The 22,131-nt window shown below is 44.0% G+C and overlaps 2 protein-coding genes across 2 annotated transcripts in view; both read left to right on the forward strand.

The window, feature by feature from the left end:
• Positions 1–14,904, forward strand: part of LOC123079327 (protein MON2 homolog) — a 37,662-nt gene extending 22,758 nt beyond the window's left edge. The window contains exons 38-44 of the mRNA XM_044502081.1: positions 463–667; positions 761–932; positions 12,133–12,457; positions 12,609–12,748; positions 12,847–12,968; positions 13,078–13,279; positions 14,403–14,904. Coding sequence (XP_044358016.1) covers positions 463–667; positions 761–932; positions 12,133–12,457; positions 12,609–12,748; positions 12,847–12,968; positions 13,078–13,279; positions 14,403–14,481 — 1,245 coding nt within the window. The 3' untranslated portion in view covers positions 14,482–14,904. The remainder of the gene's footprint in view (positions 1–462; positions 668–760; positions 933–12,132; positions 12,458–12,608; positions 12,749–12,846; positions 12,969–13,077; positions 13,280–14,402) is intronic.
• A 1,428-nt stretch (positions 14,905–16,332) lies between these two features.
• On the forward strand, positions 16,333–18,990 carry LOC123079328 (single-stranded DNA-binding protein, mitochondrial). Its single transcript, XM_044502082.1, has 7 exons — positions 16,333–16,636; positions 16,945–17,018; positions 17,112–17,248; positions 17,319–17,527; positions 17,653–17,753; positions 18,189–18,248; positions 18,547–18,990. Exons 2-7 carry the CDS (start codon positions 16,952–16,954, stop codon positions 18,561–18,563), a joined length of 591 nt encoding a protein of 196 aa, XP_044358017.1. The 5' UTR covers positions 16,333–16,636; positions 16,945–16,951; the 3' UTR covers positions 18,564–18,990.
• The last annotated feature ends 3,141 nt before the right edge of the window (positions 18,991–22,131 follow it).

Consider the following 22,131-nt stretch of genomic DNA (forward strand, 5'->3'; position numbering starts at 1 on the left):
AGTGGTGTGTTACTGCCGTCTGCAAGTTGCTCGGCTTACAACCATTTTTGACCAGTTCCAAATGTTTTGACTGGGAACAACTAGTTTAATATTCCCTTTCCGAAACTAACAGTGGCCCACAACAAACCTTTCTCTTGTTTTTATACCCTGGGTAGGATAATACACCATGAAAGAAGCTTTAGTCTCTGTTTTGTCTTTTAGATAGTCCCAGAAGGTGCCTTTTATTCCATGGTTCTTTAATTTTACTCTTCTCATGCTTGACAGAAATACATGCTGTTCTCTTACAAAAAAAATCTGTGGCACTTATTTTGTGACAACCACAAAAGGAGCCTTTAATCTTCATTTCCCTCATATGTACTCTTGGAATCATTTTTTCAATTCCATGTTCCTACCTTGACAACTTCCATGCTGTAGAACAGAATGTATTGAACTTCATAACTCACTTAGCCTTTTATGCTTTAGGGTAGCATCCCTGCTGTGCAGCGTGGTATCTTAGAAATTATTCCTATGCTACGCCCAACAACCATGTTATCATCAATGTGGTCGCCTCTCCTGCTTGAGCTGCTATGCTATCTTAACGGAGAAGAAAGCCCCCTGCACAGGAATAGTAAAGAAATACGTGAACAGAATTCTGATGCACTGGCCAATGGCACAAAGCGTGCTTCTGGTAAGACATGTTATCATATCGTACATACATGTTTGTGTAATTTAAGAAATATGATATCTTGAGCAATTTGTGTGTAATTTATCATGGCTACAGTTGAACAAGGCCATATCAATGGCACTGGCACAAAAGGGGATACTGTGGTGGGCTGTGGCTGGGGCATTCTATTTATAGAAAAGCTTGTGCCAATCATGGTCAACCTTTTCCTGGAGGCTCCACCAAATGAAAGGTGTAGTGCCTCACCACAGGTTATTCAAGGTCTTGGAAGGTAAATTGCCTTAGCTTTACAGCCTTACAGTCCCTAGCAAAGCTTTGGGGGTAATAGTTATGTTGTAAACCTGTGCATATGGAGTTCCTTAGCTTTTCATGTGGTAAACATAACTTGTGTTGGTTGTAGTTATAAAGATACAATGCAAAAGTAAGAATATTTTCCCCAGTGAAGATCATGTGCTTACTGCAGAGTGTTCATACTAAATACAAAGTCATGGAAGATTAATTTGGAACCATCTAGATAATGAGCCTATGAAATTGGATTGTGAAGCAGCACCGGGTTGTCGAGGAGCAACTTCAACATGTTGTGCTAGATGTTGCTCGAGGCAGAGATAGGCTCATATGGCAGCAGGAATTCAATCCAGAAACTCCTAGAACGCAAAATCTATGCCAAGATCTTAGATAAGAACGCCAAGTTCTGTTAGTAGTGGGTACATAGTCTGAGTTATAAAACTAGAGGCAAGGACCTCTATTTATAGGCTTTGAAGCCTTCACATCTCAGATTCTACTCATCACTAGAAGACTCTAGAAAACATTACTTAAAGGACATGTCAGCTTCTACCCATAGATAGAAGACTCTAGAGAAGATTACTTAAAGGTTAAGAAAATGAATACAATAACATATGACTTGAGGATCGATTTAGAAATCAAAATTGTCTTTTTTTTTTCTTTACCTCTCTCCTACTGTCCCTCATCAGATTGTTTATTTACTCCTTACTTACTCTGGAAATTGTTAACTGAAGCAGCACAAAGTTTGTGGAGGAGCAACTCCACCTTGCTGCTACAATGTGTACAGCACAAGTGTTGAAGGAACAGCTTCAACGTGGTGCGCTAGATATCGCTCTAGAGGCGAATGTAGGTTGATAGGGCAGCAAGAGTAAAATCCAGAACTCCTAGGGCACAAGATCTACTCCAAGATCTTAGATAAGAACAACAAGTTCTATTATAGGTAGGGGTACATAGTCTGCCTCCAAAGTAGAGGCGAGGACCTCTATTTATAGGGCTTTGGGAAGCCTTCACATACTTCTACTTATAGCTGGAATACTCTAGAAAACATTATGTAAGTTTCACCATTCTACTCATAGCTACTCACAACTAGAAGACTCTAGAAAACAGTAGGTAGGATAGAAAAGAAAAGGAAAGAAATACTACACTAGAGTGGAAGCATCTAGAAGTAGCCAAACAGATCTGGCATGTGTTTTCTTTCTTCTCATCTAGTGTTCCTCATCATTCTCCCCTGGTTGTTTGGAACTCGCCCTCGAGTTATCTTCATAGAGCGCTTCTTCTGGATGGTAGAGAGTCAAGTCCGCAACATTGAAAGTGTTGGAGATACCCATGTCACTTGGAAGATCTATCACATAAGCATTATCATTTATCTTCCTCATGATAGAGAAGGGCCCATACCTTCGCTGCCTAAGTTTCCCTTTAACACCTAAAGGCAGCCTCTCTTTTCGGAGGTAGACCATCACCTTATCACCGACTTGGAATGATTTTGGCCTCTTTTTGCAATCAGCAAGTTGTTTATATTTCTGATTTTGTGCTTCCAAAGCGCCGCGAATCTCTTCAAATAACTCGGTGTAATTATCAGCAAAGGACAATGCTGATTTTGAGTTTCCCCTTGATGGCAGCTTCACCAGGTCCACCACATGTGTTGGAACTTTAGTGTAGACAATGGAAAAAGGGCTCCTTCCTGTGGATCTATGCTTGGAGTTATTGTAGGAGAACTCTGCAAGAGATAAAGCCAAATCCCATTGCCCCGTGTCCATCTGTTTGTGGATGAGCAGTGCTAGAAAATTTCAATTCAGTGTTGAATTGCTTCCACAAAGTGAGCCAAAATGCAGCAAGAAACTTGCTATCACGGTCTGAGACAATGGACCTTGGAACTCCATGAAGTCTGACCACTTCTCGAAAGAATAGGTTTGCCACATGATGAGCATCCGTTTGTTAGGAATAAGCAACTTGTATTCCCATGAGGCCATAGGCCGATATATATACATGTACAGGTGTGGAACATATGCAGGAAACCCCTTATACAACGGGATAAATACAAAGGGGTACATGACCTATATTATAACTCTAACACCCCCCCTCAAACTCATGGTGGAGGAACAACACTGAGTTTGGAGAGATAAAAGCCATGTTGTGCTCTAGTCTGGGCCTTCGTCAGGAAATCCGCCAACTGTAACTCGGAAGGCACATACTGAAGAGCAATAACCTGATCCTGCACAGCAGCGCGCACATAGAAAGCATCAACACCAATATGCTTGGTGAGCTCATGCTTCACAGGATCGCGCGCAATGCTAATAGCACCTGTACTGTCAGATAAGAGCAGAGTCGGTGTAGTGACAGAAACACCAAAATCCTGAAGTAACCACCGTAACCAAGTCACCTCTGCCGTCAAAAGAGCCATGGCTCGCAACTCAGCCTCAGCACTCGAACGGGAAACTGCAATCTGTTTCTTCGTCTTCCAGGCAATGAGAGAACCGCCAAGAAAAACACAGTAAGCAGAAAGTGAACGGCGATCAGAAGGATCACTAGCCCACGTAGCATCTGCATAGGCCTGAAGCTCTAAAGAACTGGAGCTAGGAAAGAATAGACGGTGAGAGATCGTGCCCCGAAGATATCGGAGAACACGAAGGAGATGACTATAGTGAACCGATGTGGGAGCAGAGACAAACTGACTCAGAATATGAACCGGATAAGAGATGTCTGGACGAGTGACAGCTAGATAGACAAGACTGCCAACGAGATGACGATAACGCGTCGGGTCAGGGAGAGGATCACCATCAGTAGCACGGAGGTGAACATTGAGCTCCATAGGAGTCAACAATGCGCTCGTCAGTAAGAGCAGCACGAGCAAGAAGATCCTGGATATACTTTTCCTGGGATATAAAAAAGCCATCAGAGGTAGAAGAGACTTCAGTCCCAAGAAAGTAGCGAAGAGGTCCAAGATCAGACATAAGAAACTGCTCACTAAGACGGGCCTTTACAAAGGCAATATACTCGGGGTCATCCCCAGTGATGACCATATCATCAACATAGAGAAGAAGAAGAGTCCGGCCACGAGGAGATAGGTGAATAAACAATGCTGGATCATGAGCACTGACTAAAAAACCAGCAGTAGTGACCACAGAGGCAAAACGCTCAAACCAGGCGCGAGGGGCTTGCTTAAGGCCATAGAGAGAGCGACGAAGACGACACACCATGCCATCAGGAACAGAATACCCAGGTGGTGGCTGCATGTACACCTCCTCACGCAGCTCACCATTAAGAAAGGCATTCTTAACATCAAGCTGAGATATAGACCAGTGGCGTGCAGAGGCAACGGCAAGAAGTGTACGAATAGTGGTCATATGGGCCACAGGAGCAAAAGTATTTGTCATAATCACGACCATGCTCCTGCTGAAAACCACGAGCCACGAGACGAGCTTTGTGACGCTCAAGAGAACCATCGGAGCGAGTCTTAACCTTGTAGACCCACTTACAAGTGATGGGACGGACTCCGGGAGGAAGAGAAACAAGATCCCAGGTACCAGTGCGTTCAAGAGCAGCAATCTCCTCTGCCATCGCCAACTGCCATTCAGGATGAACAACAGCCTGACGGTAAGAAGTCGGCTCAAGAACAGCAGCACCAGCGGTGGGAAATCCAAAGCGATCAATAGGCGGACGAGGACGAGAACGCAAGCCATAAGTAGGCTGAGAGAAAGAGGACGACTCATCCAAGGAAGCATCCACAGGTCGTGAACGACGAGTGTAATGCTGAGGAAAAGATGGAACAAGAGAAGGAGGAATCGCCAAGGTAGAATCGGGGGGTGGCGACGAAGAAGTCACCGGAGAGGAAGGTGTAGAATCCGGTGACATGCTAGGTGAGGAGACCGGGGAAGATGGTGGCGGCGAATCGACGAGGGGTGGAGAAGCAGAGGGAGTGGAACGAATAGGCACAGGCGCGACGGGGGTGATAGGCGAGTCAGGAAAAGTGAGGAAAGAGATATCCTCCACGAAAAAAAGAGGAAGATGGGCGTGGGTAGAAAGGACGAGACTCATCAAAAGTCACGTCTCGAGAGATACGCATCCGACGACCGATAGGATCCCAACAACGATAGCCCTTATGCTCATCACTGTAGCCTAAGAAGACACACTCAACAGACTGAGCGGTCAGTTTGGTGCGTTCGCGAGGGGCAAGAAGAACATAGCAAACACAACCAAACAAGCGAAGCATCGAATAATCGGGAGAACGATCAAAAAGACGCTCAAAAGGAACACCACCCTGCAAAGCAGCGGACGGCTGAAGGTTGATGAGATAAGCGGAAGTGGAGATAGCCTCGGCCCAAAAATGAGGCGGAAGAGAGGCGGCGATCATCATAGCACGAGCCGTCTCAAGAAGGTGACGATGCTTGCGCTCAGACACGCCATTCTGAGCATGAGCACCAGGACAAGAGAACTGGGCAAGAGTACCCTGCTCAGCAAGGACACCACGCAACACCTTAGAGATATACTCGCCAGCGGAGTCAGCACGAAAAACACGAATGGGTGAAGAGAACTGAGTATGAACCATGGCAGCAAAACGCTTATAAATAGACAACACCTCACTACGTGAAGTCATGAAATAAAGCCATGTGTAACGAGAAAAATCATCGATGAAAATAATATAGTATTTATGACCACCTTTCGAAGCGAAAGGAGCCGGACCCCATACATCAGAATGGACTAAATCGAAAGGACGCTTAGACACTGACTCACTATGTGAATATGGTAACTGAATCTGCTTGCCAAGACGACAACCCTGACACTCTAAAGAGACATCTCCTGAGACAGACCCCAGAAGACCTCGACGAACTAAAGACGATAACCGAGAACCACACAGATGACCAAGTCGATGATGCCACTGCTTGAAGGAACCAGTAACAGAGGCGACAGCAGCGGAGGGACTGGCGATGGTGGTGGCAGCGGAAGGAACATGAAGCCAGTCCAACTCCCAAAGACCCTGAGAATCACGGCGGCGAGGGCCAGCCCCAACCGACGATCCTGGACAGAACAAGAGTCAACGTCAAGGATGACACGACAACCAGAATCAGTAAGTTGACCGGCAGAAAACAGATTCATGGTAAGTCGAGGTACATGAGCAACATCAGGAACAGAATAAGAAGGAGTGGAAAGATGGCCTCTACTAGCAACAGAAAGTGGAGTACCATCAGCAGTGAAGACATGAACAGGAGAATCCAGCGATTGAAGAGAGGACAAAGCGGAAGAATGAGAAGACATATGAAAAGAAGCTCCAGAGTCCAGAACCCATGGGGATGTACCTGACTGTGTAGAGGGCGGGTGCTCAGTGCGGGAAGCATCAGTCACAGAACCAGCAGTACCCGTCGAGGAAGAACCTGAAGCCGCGAGCAGACGCTTAAGTCTCAGAATATCCTGCTCAGTCAAAGCAATGGCTGAAGCTGGCAAGGGAGATGACGAAGTCCCTGAGGAGGATGATCGCGCCTTGCGCAGGTGTTTCCGCTTTGTGTAGCACTGGGACTCAATATGACCATCATTGTTGCAGTAGTCACAATGTGGACGGGGGCGACCTGAGCCTCCAGAAGGAGTGGGCAAGAGCGGCGGAGCACTCGAGCGAGAATGGGGCGGTGCAGCAGGTGGAGTGGAAGAAGCCCGAGTAGCGAGCACAGAGGGAACCTCCAGCAAACCAGCACCACGTAGGCGAGTCTCCTCAGCACGAATCTCTGAAAGCGCCTCCATGAGAGAAATACGGCCACGAGCAAACAACTGAGCACGCCGGGGCTCAAACTCCTTACGGAGCCGAGACAGGAACTCGTAGACGCGATGAAACTCCAAATTGGCCTGGACAGCCTGGCAGCAGGGGCAAGTACGACAACCAGCACTGCGGAGAGAATCAAGCTGACGCCAGATAGCAGAACTCTGTGCATAAAAGTCATCAACAGTAGAGTCACCCTGCTGAAGAGCATGCTCCTGACGAACCACAGAAAGGTATAAGGCATCACCAGAGGGCTCATAGCGCTGACGAAGACATGTCCACATCTGGAAGACAGTAGGAAGACCCAGAAACTCAGAAGCAAACTGAGGCAGAACACTAGCAGTGAGAACAGCTGCAGCACGAGCATCATCATCAAGCCACTGGGTGTAAACAGACAAAGCACCATGATACGTCTGAAGAGCCTCCTCATAAGCCAAAACCCTCTCATCATAGGCATGATCAGTAGCCTCATCAGCAATCTTAGCCGCATCCTTGGCGGCCTGATTAGCATCTGTAGGAAGAACCAGTGGAGTCGGCGGAGTAGGGGCCACAGGAGGAACCGGACGTGGCGGACAGCAGACCTCGCCAGAAAGAACACCTCAGAAACGGATGCCATGCATGTGAATGCGCATGAAGCCAGCGAACTCGGTGTAGTTAGTACCATCGAAGATCACCGGACAGCGAGGGACAGCAACATAGCCCGATGCAGTAGACATTTTTTTTTGCGAGGGAAAGCGGAGACGAGGAGTCACACGGCGGTTCCACGAACGGCGGCCGCGGGAAGTGGAGCTGCGGCTCACGGGTAGCCGCGCACTGAGCCGATGCGTCCGCTGCCTTCGCGTGGCTGGGAGCAGGAGGCGCGGCTGGCACCTAGAGCAGGAGGCGGGAGGAGCGCCTGGCGGGAGCAGCACCTGGCACCTGGAGCAGGAGGCGGGAGCAGCACCTGGCGGGAGGGGCGGACGGCGGGAGGCACCTGGGAGCAGGAGACGGGAGCGGCGGGAGAGACGCAGCAGCGGCGCCGAGGCGAAGAGAAAAAGCGGCGGCGGCGGGATTGGATCGTAGCACGAGTTGCGCGTGCGAAAAAAGAGACCTAAAGCTCTAATACCATGTTAGGAATAAGCAACTTGTATTCCCATGAGGCCATAGGCCGATATATATACATGTACAGGTGTGGAACATATGCAGGAAACCCCTTATACAACGGGATAAATACAAAGGGGTACATGACCTATATTATAACTCTAACATTGTCTTGCGGCATAGGATGAAATGAGCCATCTTAGAGAATCTATCCACGACCACAAATACATCATCACTTCCTCATCTTGTTCTTGGCAAGCCCAAGACGAAGTCCATAGAAATGTCCTCCCATGGAGCAACAGGAACAGGCAAAGGCATGTATAACCCTGTGTTCTGGACTTGGCCTTTGCAGGTCTGACATACGGGGCACCGTTGAACGAACTTTCCAGCATCTCTCTTTAGTTGTGGCCAAAAGTAGCGAGCTTCCAGGTTAGTGATAGTCTTGTCCCGTCCAACATGGCCACTAAGATCACTTGAATGGAGTTCTCTAACCAGCTTGTCACGTAGAGAACTTCTTGGAATGCACAAACGATCATTTTTGAAGAGATATCCATCTTGCATCAAATAGTCATCACCTAATGGTTGGCCCCTTGCGTGCTTTACCCAAACATGGCCAAAGTCTTCGTCACCCTCATACAACTCCTTTATTTGACCCATGCCCGGAAGTTCAGCTTCAAAAGAAGTCAAGAGGCATGCACGACGACTCAAAGCATCGGCCACTCTGTTAGTTATTCCAGATTTATGCACGGTGAGATAGTTAAACCTCTCAAGATATGCTGCACATCTTGCTAGCATGCGGTCAACATGCTTTTGATTTCTAAAATGCTTCAAGGATTGATGGTCGCTATAAACAATGAACTCTTTAGGCAGCAAATAGACTTCCCAAGTTTTCAACGCTCTGAAAACGGCGTATAATTCTTGCTGATAGGTACTCCATTTCTGTCTAGCTTCACTTAACTTCTCACTAAAGAAAGCAATGGGCTTCCTTTCTTGAGATAGGACAGCTCCAATGCCTACTCCACTTGCATCACACTCCAACTCAAAAGTCTTGTTGAAATCAGGTAGTACCAAGACAGGAGCTTGTGATAGCTTTTGTTTAATCTCATTGAAGCTAGCTTCAGCTGCTTCTGCCCATTGGAACTTTCCTTTCTTCAAACACTCGGTAATTGGTGCCATTATAGTGCTGAAATTCTTAACAAATCGCCTATAGAAAGTTGCAAGGCCATGAAAGCTTCTTACCTCAGAAATGGTCTTAGGAGTTGGCCATTCTCGGATTGCTTCAACCTTAGAATCATCAACACGAATGCCGTCACATGTTATGACGAATCCTAGGAAAAGTTGTGTTTGCAGGAAAACACATTTCTTCAAGTTGACGTAGAGCTCATTTTCCCTTAGTACTTCTACTTAGTACTTCTAGCACCTTCCGAATGTGATCAAAGTGTTCATCCTCATCCTTGCTATAGATCAAGATGTCATCGAAATAGACCACAACAAAGTGGGATAAGAAGGGTCTAAGGACTTGATTCATTAAGTGCATAAAGGTACTTGGTGCATTTGAGAGTCCAAATGGCATGACTAGCCATTCAAACAACCCTTCCTTTGTCTTGAAGGCGGTCTTCCATTCATCCCCGGGTCTTATACGGATTTGATGATATCCACTTCTTAAATCTAGCTTTGTGAACACTCTTGCTCCACTAAGCTGATCCAACATATCATCCAGACGGGGAATAGGGAATCTATACCTTACGGTGATCTTGTTAACGGCTCTACTGCCCGTACACATGCGCCAAGATCCATCTTTCTTTGGCGCGAGTAGGGCTGGTACAACACATGGGCTAATACTTTCTCGAATGTGCCCCTTTTGCAACAATTCCTCCACTTTCTCCTTCAATATACCATGCTCCTTTGGGCTCATTCGATAGTGTGGAAGATTAGGAAGACTTGCTCCCGGAATTAAGTCAATTCTATGTTGAATTCCTCTCATCGGTGGCAAGCCATGTGGCTCCCCAAGTATGTTCTGAAATTCTGCCAATAAACCACGTACCTTTGCTGGAATTTCAACAGTCAGGTGCTCTTCTCCCTTTACAACAAGTGCAGCACACAAACTGCTTCCTTCAAGTCTTCCATAAACTCATGAGAGGTATGGGAGATAGTTAACATAGTTTTCCCCTCCTCCTTAGAGGTATTACCTTCGGGTTTGTTTGGTAAGATAATGATCCTTCTCTTGTTCCAAATGAAAGAGTAAGAATTTTCCTTGCCCTTTTGTGTAGTATCCACATCAAATTGCCAAGGCCTCCCAAGAAGAACATGGCTGGCATCCATGTCAACCACATCACACAACACATTTGAGCGATAATGCTTACCCAAAGAAAGTGGCAGGTTGCATTGTTTGGTGATCCTCATATTCACTCCTTTCTTGATCCATCCAATAGTGTAGGGATTTGGCTGATCATGGGTTTCAAGCTTTAAATGGTCCACCAACTTCTGGGAGATAAGATTCTCGCAGCTGCAACTATCAATCACTAGTTTGCATACCTTGCCATTCACCGTGCATTTGCTCTCAAATATTTTCTTCCGTTGTGTGTCATCGAGTTGTGGTGTGGAACATAGGACACGCTGGATCACACATACCACCTCTTCACCTTCTTCTTGACAAACCTCTTGTCCGTCTACATCTTCAGATTCGTATTCTTATCGCTTTCACCATCATGGATAGTCGTGTTAACAAATTTCCTTAGTGGGCAGCCGCTGGATATGTGTCCCTCTTTACCACATTTATAGCACTTTGGGCCTTCATTTGCCTTACCCTTGCCTCTAGTTTGCTTCGGGATGGGCTGTTTTGTCTTTGGTGGAGTGGTCTTTTCTTCCACTCTATTAGGTTGGCTCCTAGATGAGCCTTCGGTATGAGGATATGGAGGATATGGAGCCTTAGTTGTCTTTCTCATCCTCACAAACCTCTCGGCCTTTAAGGCTAGAGCTTGTGCTTGATCAACGGACCAGATTTGTTGCATCATCAATCGATCTTGAATAGCATCATTGAGACCATTAATGTACCTTGCAACTTGTTGCTCTTCAGTTTCAGCAAGGTTGCACCTCACTTGTAGCCTTAGAAACTCCTCCGTGTAATCTGAAACAGTCCTATTTCCTTGAGCACAATTTTGAAATTGGATAAATATGATCTGGTCATAATCAGCGGGCAAAAATCTCCCTTTCAAGAGGCCTTTCATTTGTCGCCAAGTTCTAACACGAGGTTCTCCTCTGAGCCTGCGCTCCTCTTGAACGCGATGCCACCATGCACCGGCTCCTCCTTTCAGTTTGTATGCGACCAAAGGAACTCTACGATCTTCCGGAACCTCCATGACCTCAAAGAAAGTCTCCACTTCATATAACCAATCCAGGCACCCTTCAATGTCAACATTTCCATTAAAACTTGGGATCTCAGCTTTCACCTTGTATGTCTCTTGCATATGTAGGGTTGGGTGCTCTCCGATATGCGTAGAGATTTGGCTCTTCAAGGGCATCATCATATTCTTCACCTTCAGAAGCCTCAACATAAATTGGCCTTCTTGAAGCACGTTGAACAACATGTTGTCGTGGCGGTCTTGCTCCAAGATTACCTCTCCTTCCTTGATGAACATCTTCCTCTTCTTTAGATGAATCTCCTTCATTGGTAGCAGGGGGGACACCCTTTCTTATCATCTCAACCAGCTGGTCAAATCTCCTATTAAGATCTTCACACAGCTCTTTGATTTGTTGTTCAGCAGCATCCATCCTCTTCTCCAATTGCTCCATTGCTTGCTGCAACTTACTCTCGAAGAGGACAGCAAGAACTAGTATGGGTCAACGAGGCTCTGATACCACCTGAAGCAGCACAAAGTTTGTGGAGGAGCAACTCCACCTTGCTGCTACAATGTGTACAACACAAGTGTTGAAGGAACAGCTTCAATGTGCTGCGCTAGATATCGCTCTAGAGGCGAATGTAGGTTGATAGGGCAGCAAGAGTTCAATCCAGAACTCCTAGGGCACAAGATCTACTCCAAGATCTTAGATAAGAACAACAAGTTCTATTATAGGTAGGGGTACATAGTCTGCCTCCAAAGTAGAGGCGAGGACCTCTATTTATAGGGCTTTGGGAAGCCTTCACATACTTCTACTTATAGCTGGAATACTCTAGAAAACATTATGTAAGTTTCACCATTCTACTCATAGCTACTCACAACTAGAAGACTCTAGAAAACAGTAGGTAGGATAGAAAAGAAAAGGAAAGAAATACTACACTAGAGTGGAAGCATCTAGAAGTAGCCAAACAGATCTGGCATGTGTTTTCTTTCTTCTCATCTAGTGTTCCTCATCATTAACGCAGGTGCATGAACACAAGGAGAGACAATCCCAGGGGTACCCTTTGGAGAGTTTCTGCTGAATGCTTCAATCGTGTTGTGACAGATGAGGTGAGGCAGGAAAATGCTGAATGTGGAAGTGACATGAATTCATATAGACTTTCTAGAGCTCGCTTCTGGAAGGAGGTTGCAGATGTATACGAAACCTTTCTTGTTGGATCTTGTGGGCGTGTGTTGTCTTCAGATGTTCCTTCAGCTGACTCTGCTACAGCTGATGAGAGCCTTGAGATGACTGTCCTCACTGTTTTTGGAGACAGTGTTCTGAAATTGCAGAAGGAGGCTCCTGTTGAGGTTTGTTCATAAATAAGATTTATTTCTTTAGCTTTGCAGTTGTACATGAGAGATAACTAATTGTGGCTTGGAAGGGTTCTAAAAAATCTGTCCTTGTAAATGCTCAATTGTGTCCATCTAACAGGTAGTTCAAATGTCTGTTCTCTTCCAGGTATTGCAAAGGCTTGTGAACTGTCTTGATCGTTGTGCATCACGAACAGGATCCCTACCTATTCAAACTGTCGGTCTTCTACCATTGCACTGCAGCAGATTTTCTCTGGGCTGTTTGCAGATGATGTTTTCTTTATGCAGGTGCAACATTTTTTTTTCTATTTCATTTGCTTGCTTATGCCAACTACCAAAGTGAGAGTACACTTAGACACAATGTTAACTTGTTCCTATAATTGCAGTTGTATATTGAAGACAAGCTCATACCCTGCAGTATCAGAAACCAGCAAAGTTTCTATTTCCATTCTTACAAAGCGATGTGAGGTTATACTGGGTCAGTTTTTAGCTGATGAAAATGACCTAGGTATTTTACAAAATCGATGATGATTTAATCTTGAGCTTCCTTTCATAGTAACGTTGTTGCTCTACAGCAATGCCCCCAATTTTGTAATTATAATGTTCTATTGTTGCAGGAGACCGTCCATTGCCCAGTGTGAGGATTGAAGAAACGGTTTGTGTCCTTCAAGAGCTTGCTAGGCTAATATTAGATATTGAAACAGCTAATGCTCTCAACATACCACTGTACCTGAAAGATGCTTTACGGGAAAACCAGTCCCATGGGAGGGCCCATTTGTTGTCGTTGCTTCCCACTTTCTCTGAGCTTGTCGTCTCAAGGTGAGAGAAGGGTTTTCTAGTCCTATAGAGTTACTAGGAAGTATAATATAGAGCTAATGTCTCAGACAGTAAGAAATACCTAAATTAGGTAGATAGTGAATTGTGAGATTGTTAGCAAGTAATGCAAAGTTACGACCAAAGTTACCACTGGTAGTTGCTGTACAATTCACTAGTTGCTGTCAAAGAGTGTACAAAGATTGTAGCTGCAATTAAGTAATAAGAAGCTACCCAGGTAACACGTAGGATTGCTAGTAAATAATGTAAGTACATCGTTGATAGTTGCACAAATAACACAGCTGTGAGCTGGCACTGTAGAGCTGTGAGCAAGTAATATCAGAGTTACTCTCTGGGGATACAAACTGACTATCAAGTTACGTCGCTGATTTAAGTAATAGCCGCTTTCTGAGCACAAACTAGCTGTCAGCTGAGAAATAACTTTTGTTCCATCTCCAGAATGTAAGAACTGAAATGTCGTGTAGATCACTGCAAGTGTCAATCTTGTAGACCCAGTTTGAATGATCATTTAAAGGTTAAAACTGGGCACTCCTTTGCTATGTGATTGCATTAAAAATCAATAGATCAGTCTCTAAATTAATACGATGAACACAGCAATACCCATGTTCTAGAAAAAGGTGGCGATGTAGGACAATATCGTTTGACAATTCACGGAAAATATCCTCATGGGTGTTTATCTTTCCCTAGCAGTAAAAATGTTGCCAACTTGCTATAACTATTTGGTTCTATTTACCGGTAATGAGCTGTTAGTTGATCAACTCAACCAGAATTGTGTTCCTGAATTTTCCCATTAATATCAACAATTGTTTGTATAAAATAAGAATAAATGATTCCTGTGGACTATTGTTTTCTTAAATAATGTCTTTCATATACAATACATGGTAAATTGTAGAATCTGCATAGTTCATAGGATTTAGGTAGGATCTCAGATTCTATGGTTCAACCCAACCACATCATCCTATCAGAATATATCCTACTCAATCGAGAATCTCAGTCCTCACAACCGTGGTCAACATGTAATCTTTATTTTAACTTTGGGTTCATTTGAGCCATTATTTGTCTTCTTACTCTTTATATTTACACCGGCATTCTGTTGTCCCTGCATCAGAGAACCCAGGGTTCGGGAGCTTGTTCAGGTCCTTCTCAGACTCATCTCCTCAGAGCTAGGACTGCAACGCCTGACGTAAAGATGAATGATGAACTCTGTTTTTTTTTTCTTTTGCTGGACCGGAATGCTATATCTTCGTTAGTATTCCACCTCTTCATTTACATCCATGATCCTGTATATCCGCCATGACGAGCGAGAGGCGCTCGAGGAATCACATCTATAAATGAATAGGGTTGTACATGTAACATTTTGTCGAGGAAGTTGTTTTCTGTTTCTGTAAACATTAGGTATATAGCCAATATTTTTCATGTTTGACGTAGCAGTAGTCAACCTCTAGTTGTGACAGTAACTTGTATTTTGAATTGTGGATTAAGGCTGTGATGGTGTTGATACAAAATAATGAACCGTTTACACTGATGAATGATCTGTAAGCACATTCAAGCCACTACAGTTGTATTTATCACCTTGGCGTGTGATTTTCACTTTGCCGGAGGTTTTATCAGCTGTCGGAAAAGGGTTACCTGACATACTAAAGTTGAGACACTTATTTTGGGACAGAGGAAGTATATTATATGTATAAAATTTGCACGGACGTGCAGTGTTAGAACAGTGGGAACTTTTCTGCTTTTTAAAATGTGTTCTTTGTGCATCTCGTTCTAGAACATGGTAAGATCTGCAACATAGATATACATATTAAAATGTGTTCTTTGTGGGTCTCGTTCTAAAACATGGCAAGATCTGCAACATAGATATACATAGTATGAAAGTATATTTTTATAAACTATCTAATTTGGTGTTCTATATAATATGTTTTTTTACAAACTTGATCAAACTTGTAGATTTTGACTTAGGACAAACCTAGGACTTAAATTAATCAATTTGGAACTGAGGGAGAGGGAGTACTAGCTAAATACTCTTGCGTTGCTATGGAAATTAAAATGACCATGCATTGCTATCGAAGTTCCTTTTATTGCATGACTTGGTTGGCTGATGGCATCGTAGTTCCTAACCTTGTGTAAATAAAAATGTACATAAAAAAACATCAATTGAATCAACTATACAAACGTTTGTGATACACTTTTGTTATTCAATTGGGAGCGTGGGTTACTAACTTTGTGTAAATAAAAATCACCACATCGATCACGTTTGATCCAAAATCACCACAACATAACATGTCTTATGTCGCAAAGGAGGAGTACATTCTAGGGTTTATTTAGCTCACATATACTGATACACTTACAGGTAAATTGGAGCCTTCTAACGCTTCGTGATCCCAAAAGGGTTTAGGGTTTAGCACGCGCACACATACCCCTTTGGCTGCACTCTAGCGATTTAAGGCGATTAGGGTTGCTCGCCTCCTGACGCCGCGTCAGGTCTATCCCGTCTCTTGTGGCCTTAGACCATGGAGGCGCGGTGGATCTCGACCTTTGCCGGCGGGAGGGTCCAACTTCGTTTTTATGTGTCCTTTTGTATCCGTTTAGGGTTTCTGCTCAGAAAGGTGAGGCAATGACGGCTTCCTGAAGATGGAATAGTGTTCTTCTCGCCTAGCCTCTGTCCCGGCGATGCGCCTAGCCTTGTCTTCTGGAGGTGTGTCTCCAGCGGATCTCGTGGGATCGGTCGGCGTTTTGTCCTCAGTGGATCCGGTCTTTGTTCGCCTGTGTCTGAATATTAGATCCTTTCGATCTACGCTTCTCTTCATCGTCGCAGTTGCTGTTTCTGGTGCGCTAGTCCTATGCGGCCTTAGCATGACGACTTTCTGACTGTCGACTACACCAAGGTTTGTCCGGCTCCAATGAGGAAGGGGTGATGACGGCGAAGCGTGGTCTACGGACCTGAATGTAATTTTTATTTTTGATGTTCTTTGTACTATCTTGATATTTGATGAATAGTTTGGAAGTTAAAAAAAAAAGGGTTCGTGGTCCCTTGCACCGCGATTTTTCCTCTCGACTCACTCAGCCCTTCGATCTTCCTCGCATGAGCTAATGCTTTGACCTAACGAAGCTTCAACCGGGCCAATTGCGGATGTAAAACCACCCTAAAATCTTCCGCCGGTGCCCCTGAGCTGCCGTCGCCGTCGCCGTAGCTTGGCGTCAGCGCGGAGGCCCGCTCCCGCTCCCGCTCGCCCACCCAACCCCTCCTCTCACGCGCGTCGCCGCCGTCGCCGTTTCCGTTCTAGCCCGTCGCGTCCCTGCTGTCTCCACCCCCGTCCGCAGTCCTCGACATCCATTTTTGAGGTATGGCCGCCGCATAGTCACCCACCCAGTGATCAATTGAACCGGCCTCTACAAGTTCCAGGATGAGATTGGTACATCTAGATCCGACCCTGTCAACAGAGGATGAGATTTTGAGAGATATATGGTGCCCCTTAAGGGCAAATCAAGCCATAAGTAGTTAACATTTTGCTGTGCGTTCGTGCTACATCACTGGCTTTCTGATGAGAAGCTTTTAGGAATTACACACAAGCTAGCCGCATTCCTTTGTTATTGAGGTTGTTTAATTTTGTGACTATGTCATTTCACCCTTTTCCCCTTTATGTATGTAGACCTACCATGAGCACGAAATTGCTCAACAGCTTGAGCCTGAGGAGGCTCCTAGGACAGCAAAGAAACCCAATCGGTGGGTACAGCGTATTTATTTTGTCTTATTTGATCATGGAAGGTGCTCATCACATATATGACTCCTTGCCTGTGTATTTTTTTTTCTTGGTAGACTTATACACAGCATCGCGAGCATGGAGCTCTAGCACTTCATTTTCTGGTGCTCATGAGAAGAATGGCATGGGCGTCGAGGCAGATGGTGATCTTGCAGATTCTTGGAAAGATGCTGACTTCCGTGGTGTTTACCGGGTACTTGCTTGATATATCCTATTAGAATAACTACTCGTATTTTGGTTCTCATGTTGTTTGTTTTTGTTAGGCCATTATTTGTGGCAGCGTTGGACAAGTGCCTGTGCAGAAAAAATTGAGGAACGGGCATACTGTGACTGTATTTACTGTCGGGACTGGAGGCATGTTTGACCAGAGGAGGGCAGGTGCTGAAAACTTGCCAATGCCAGCTCAGTGGCATCGCATAGCTGTTCATAATGAGCAGCTTGGTACATATGCTGTTCAAAAGTTGGTTAAGAAGTATGTGCTTTCTACTCTATAGCACGTGATTCTGTTTTTTTGCCTTTTGATGTGAAATCAAAACTAAAGTTCAGATTCTTAATTCACCAAGGATATACCGTGCTTATTATTATGTCTTATTTCAGTGCTGCAGTATATGTTGAGGGTGATATTGAGACTAGAGCCTACAATGATAACATCAATAATCAAGTGAAAATCGTACCTGAGATCTGTGTGCGGTTTGATGGTAAGTTAATCTGAGGTTCAAGTAATTTTTCTTTCCCTTGGCAATCTGTTTTGTTGTAAATATTCGTTAGCCAAATAAACTAATGCAAATGTGGCACAAGCTACCTGAGTTATTTCTTGAAGAATGCCCTGCTGATTTTTGTTCTCTTGCGGTACCCCACCCATCCCTACCAAAGCAGCTTAGTTAGAAAACAGACCTACCTAAGGGGAGCGGGACTAGCTCTCCTGTTGCTTTTCAATAAAAGGAGAGACAACTCTGCCTGTGGAGTCAAGGACTAGATGTAGTTCTTCATGCAGCTTAATTTGGACTCCCCTCACTCTCAGTATATTGTACTATCATCTCTGAATTCATGTCATTTTCATTATTTACAGAAATTTTGCTTTTGTTCATTTCCATTTGTATGTTTTTGATGTATGGGAAATTTAATCTTTTCAGGCAAGATACACTTGGTTCAATCTGGGGGCAGTGATGTCAGCAAATCATTGGAAGAGTTAAGTAAGTGCGGTCTGTATCTCATTTTTTTTTTCTTATATAAGGGAAGGCATCATGGCATATACTCTCTCCGTCCCACAATATAAGAAGTTTTTTGACACTACACTAATGTCAAAAAATGTCTTACATTGTGGGACGGAGGGAGTAGTAAATAAGTGCAGATCATCGGACAGGCAGCGTTGTTGTTCTTTTCAGTGCTCTCCGCTATGTCCGTGAACAGACTTGTGTGCATAAAGAATCGCATTAACCTGTAACATGTGTTCATCACATAAGATCGTCATAACAGCCTTCCTTTTGGCAGGGGAAGGGCTATTTTAGTTGCGACCTGAGGGACAATGAGCAGCAGGAGGAGTTGGCCAACTGGAGTGTTAGATTCAGGCAACTTTGCCAAAGCACTTTTATTAGGTCCATTGATAGTAACTGGACTGGAGAACTGAAAGCCCTTGTATATGCAAGCGGTGCTCTCTCTGCCTTTTTGAGCGTATGGGGGCTCTTCTGGCTGTTGAAATCGAGTTTATATTGAGCTGCAGGAGAGAAACGGCGGTCTATTGAGATCTCTGAAGATGCTTTTATTTTTCACAGCTAGTACTGATGCCCCGTGCTCGTAACAATGACCAGTCTCAGTGTCTATTCATAATACTTGCATCTTTGTTTTAAGCCCTACGTGCTAGCATACCATATCGCAGTTAGTTGGCTCAAATCTGAATTTACTTATCTGCTGCAGAAATACAGCTCCTGATGCTCATGTCTCTTTGTCTGCTGGTCTGACTGGCCTGTCTAGAGTGTTTTCATTTTCTGGTTGCTCTATCTTTTTATTTTCATTTTTCTATGTACTCCCTTCGTCCTAATTTACATGCCATCTTATTTCATGATTTAGCTTACTGTCAATTTGACCAATAATGTAAGAGTCATGTGTCATAAATATCATACTGTTAGAATTTTTTGGGGGAGTAGGAATTCAATGGTATAACTTTTGTGGTACTTAATAAATGTTTTATTGGTCAAATTGATGGTCAAACTTAAACTTGAAATTCATTGGTTCCACGCAAACTGGGACACCGTAGTACATGCACAGTATTTTTTTTTCATGAATATAGGTGATTTTTTTGTTCATGCCTTGTCGGCGTCCTCCCGTTGCGGCTTCGGCCCCGGTGCTCTGAAAGATGCGCCCTTCAGGCTTCCTTGGCTTGCCGGCGTTTTGGCAACTCCGGCCTCGTCTGACTAGATCTGCGTCTCTCCAAATCCTGGCTCGCCGGTGTTGCTGGTTGCTGTCGCATCCCGTGTGCCGACTCTCTTCGCACAACCGCCGCCTCTCCCACCTTCGCCACTGCTTCACCTCTCCTCTACCAGATCCAATGGCTCGCGCGTCCAGCGGTGCCCATTGCCACCCCTCGGCGGTGGATGTAGCTCCCCTTCCTGCTGTGACGATTCCAGCTAGCGGCCTCTTCCACATCTTTGGATCCTATCCCGGTGGCTTCGGATTGTTCGGACATAGGCCAGAGCAAATCCTTGCTTGGCTTATTGATACTTGTAGCGGCGACACCTACAGGTGATTCACCTTCTTGGAGGCACTTCCATGGCCTTCTCCATGCCCTTCTTCGAGCACCAGGGAAAACCCTAGGTCCGATTCCTTTGGATCGGGCGGCGGCGGCGTTACGTGTTATTCTCTTTAAGGAGTCGTCTTGCTTGCTTCCCCGGTGATGGTTTTCGAGATTTTGGACGTTGTATGGTTTGGAATGTTTCACTTGGCCAGGGTAGTTTAGCGTCGTGTTGTAGTTTTTGTTTGGGCCGAGCATTGCATGTTTCTCTGCTCTGGGCATCATGTCTACGCCGTCTTGTGGTTGTTCCATGTGATGTATCCCTCCTTCTTATTCTAACTTCTTCTATCAATGAAAGATATGCAAGCTTGTGTATTCGCGTAAAAAAAAGATGATTTTTTATATTGATTCCATTTTTTGTAATGTAAACCATCTTTAAAATATGAAACGGTCGCGAGGAATGTGGATATTTTTATGGATTGGGGAATAAATCCATACGTTTAGATGTTTAATGAACATTTTTATATAATATATACATGAATAGTTTTCATATATAATAGAATAAAAACTAAAAAAAGGACAAAGTTGTAGCCTTTTTGTTCTGTTTTTCATATTAGGAACAATTTTTGTACATCTTTTTGCATAATATATGTAATGATACTAATTTTTAAAATTTGGAAAATATATAAATTAAGAAAGTAGATCAGCCAGTTTAGAAACTGTCCCACAGTACTCCTGCGAGTGCTTGTCTATAAACAAGGATATCATTTGCACTTTTCCGCTCAATCATCTCTCTCTCTAGCATCATCTCCTTTCCCTCCCGCTTCCCCTATGTTCCTTCTCTTCTTTGTGGGTTCGAGAGGAAGTGCTCGGTGCCATTTATTGTGTACTGGAGGCTGGGGCGCCACCTGATGGCGCCACTTGAGACGGACCTGTGCGCACTTATTTTGTCTCCGTATATTTGTCTGTTATGTTTTGTCCTCAGTCTCACTCATGTACATCAATATGGGCGTATGTTATAACATTAGGATCTAATAGTAGAACATCGATCAAACATATAGATACTACATTATTATCTTATTAGAGTTCAGAACCATCATAGGCAGTGGTACATGTAACGAAGATATGTACGATTCACCCTGGAGCATAAACGGGTACGATGCATTATAGTAGTTAATCCAAAAACGAAGACAAGCTAACACGAGGTGCTTCAGTTTGGCTGAAAAAAGAGACCTCATGAGGCCATGACTTGCTTTGTCAGAAGCCTGTTGTAGGGAATCGCAAGAAACGACCAACAACAGTGCAATTCGGATACTCACGTCTGGAATGATTTTGTACGCTTATATTCACAGAAATCCGAATGAAACTGCTTCGAGAGATAAATTTCAGAAATGAGAAGCAACAACAGTAGCATAAGAAAAAAAATACATGTTACATATAGTAATATTACCTACAGCCTAATGGTACGAACAAATCGAAGTCGTTTGATTTGGTAGTGTAGCTAAAACACAGGAAATGCAAATTGACTATGATGTCACTGCTAAAGAAGAATAAACAGCATCAATGTCTAGTGAAAAAACAGAACAAAAGGAATTATCTTCAGAAAATACATAGTACTCCCTCTGTTCCTAAATATTTGTCTTTCTAGAGATTTCAACAAGTGACTACACACGGAGCAAAATGAGTGAATCTACACTCTAAAATATGTCTATATACATCTGTATGTGGTATTCCATTTGAAATATCTAAAAAGACAAATGTTTAGGAACGGAGGGAGTATTACATAACACTTCTTGAAGAAAAAAAACCCTCTTATATGTAGTGTTATGTTAATCCATCTATACCTAGCAAATTGATTTTGTAATATGCTAGTATAGTAGTATAAAAAAATGACCTTGTATGGCTACAGAATGAAGTATGGTGTAAACAAAGCAGAAAACTGAGTGAAGTAAGTCATGACGACATAGTATAAGAAATCAATAAAAAAAAGGCCAATGCTTGCCTGCAATTGTAGTTGGAAAGTAACTTCACTTTTAAGAAATCGGAAGGTTTTAATTTCCAAATAATTCACTCCTTGAATATTCGCTCTTAAAGAAACCTCTGAGCTGGACAAGAATAGTAGCAAAAATAAGTAAACATGAAAGAACAAATCAACTCAAGATGCAGATGGGTAAAGCAAGATCATTCTGTAAACCTAAAATATGTTGGAATTTGCTAGTGGGCTTTTGGCCCAAAGCCCAACTAAAATTCTGAAATTCTCTTGGCTCATTCATGCACACATGTGAGTGGAGTGAGAGGCTAAAGTTTAGTCCCACCTCATAAGTTGAGAGAGAGTTGCACCTCTTTAT

The sequence above is a fragment of the Triticum aestivum genome, chromosome 3D (assembly GCF_018294505.1).
Source record: "Triticum aestivum cultivar Chinese Spring chromosome 3D, IWGSC CS RefSeq v2.1, whole genome shotgun sequence".
NCBI lineage: Eukaryota > Viridiplantae > Streptophyta > Magnoliopsida > Poales > Poaceae > Triticum > Triticum aestivum.

Bases quoted from the DNA above. Each gene is read 5' to 3' on its own strand.
- LOC123079328 (XM_044502082.1), top strand. From the start codon at position 16,952: ATGAGCACGAAATTGCTCAACAGCTTGAGCCTGAGGAGGCTCCTAGGA. The intron at 17,528-17,652 runs GTATGTGCTTTC...GTCTTATTTCAG, and splicing joins GTTCAAAAGTTGGTTAAGAA to TGCTGCAGTATATGTTGAGG. The intron at 17,754-18,188 runs GTAAGTTAATCT...TAATCTTTTCAG, and splicing joins GATCTGTGTGCGGTTTGATG to GCAAGATACACTTGGTTCAA.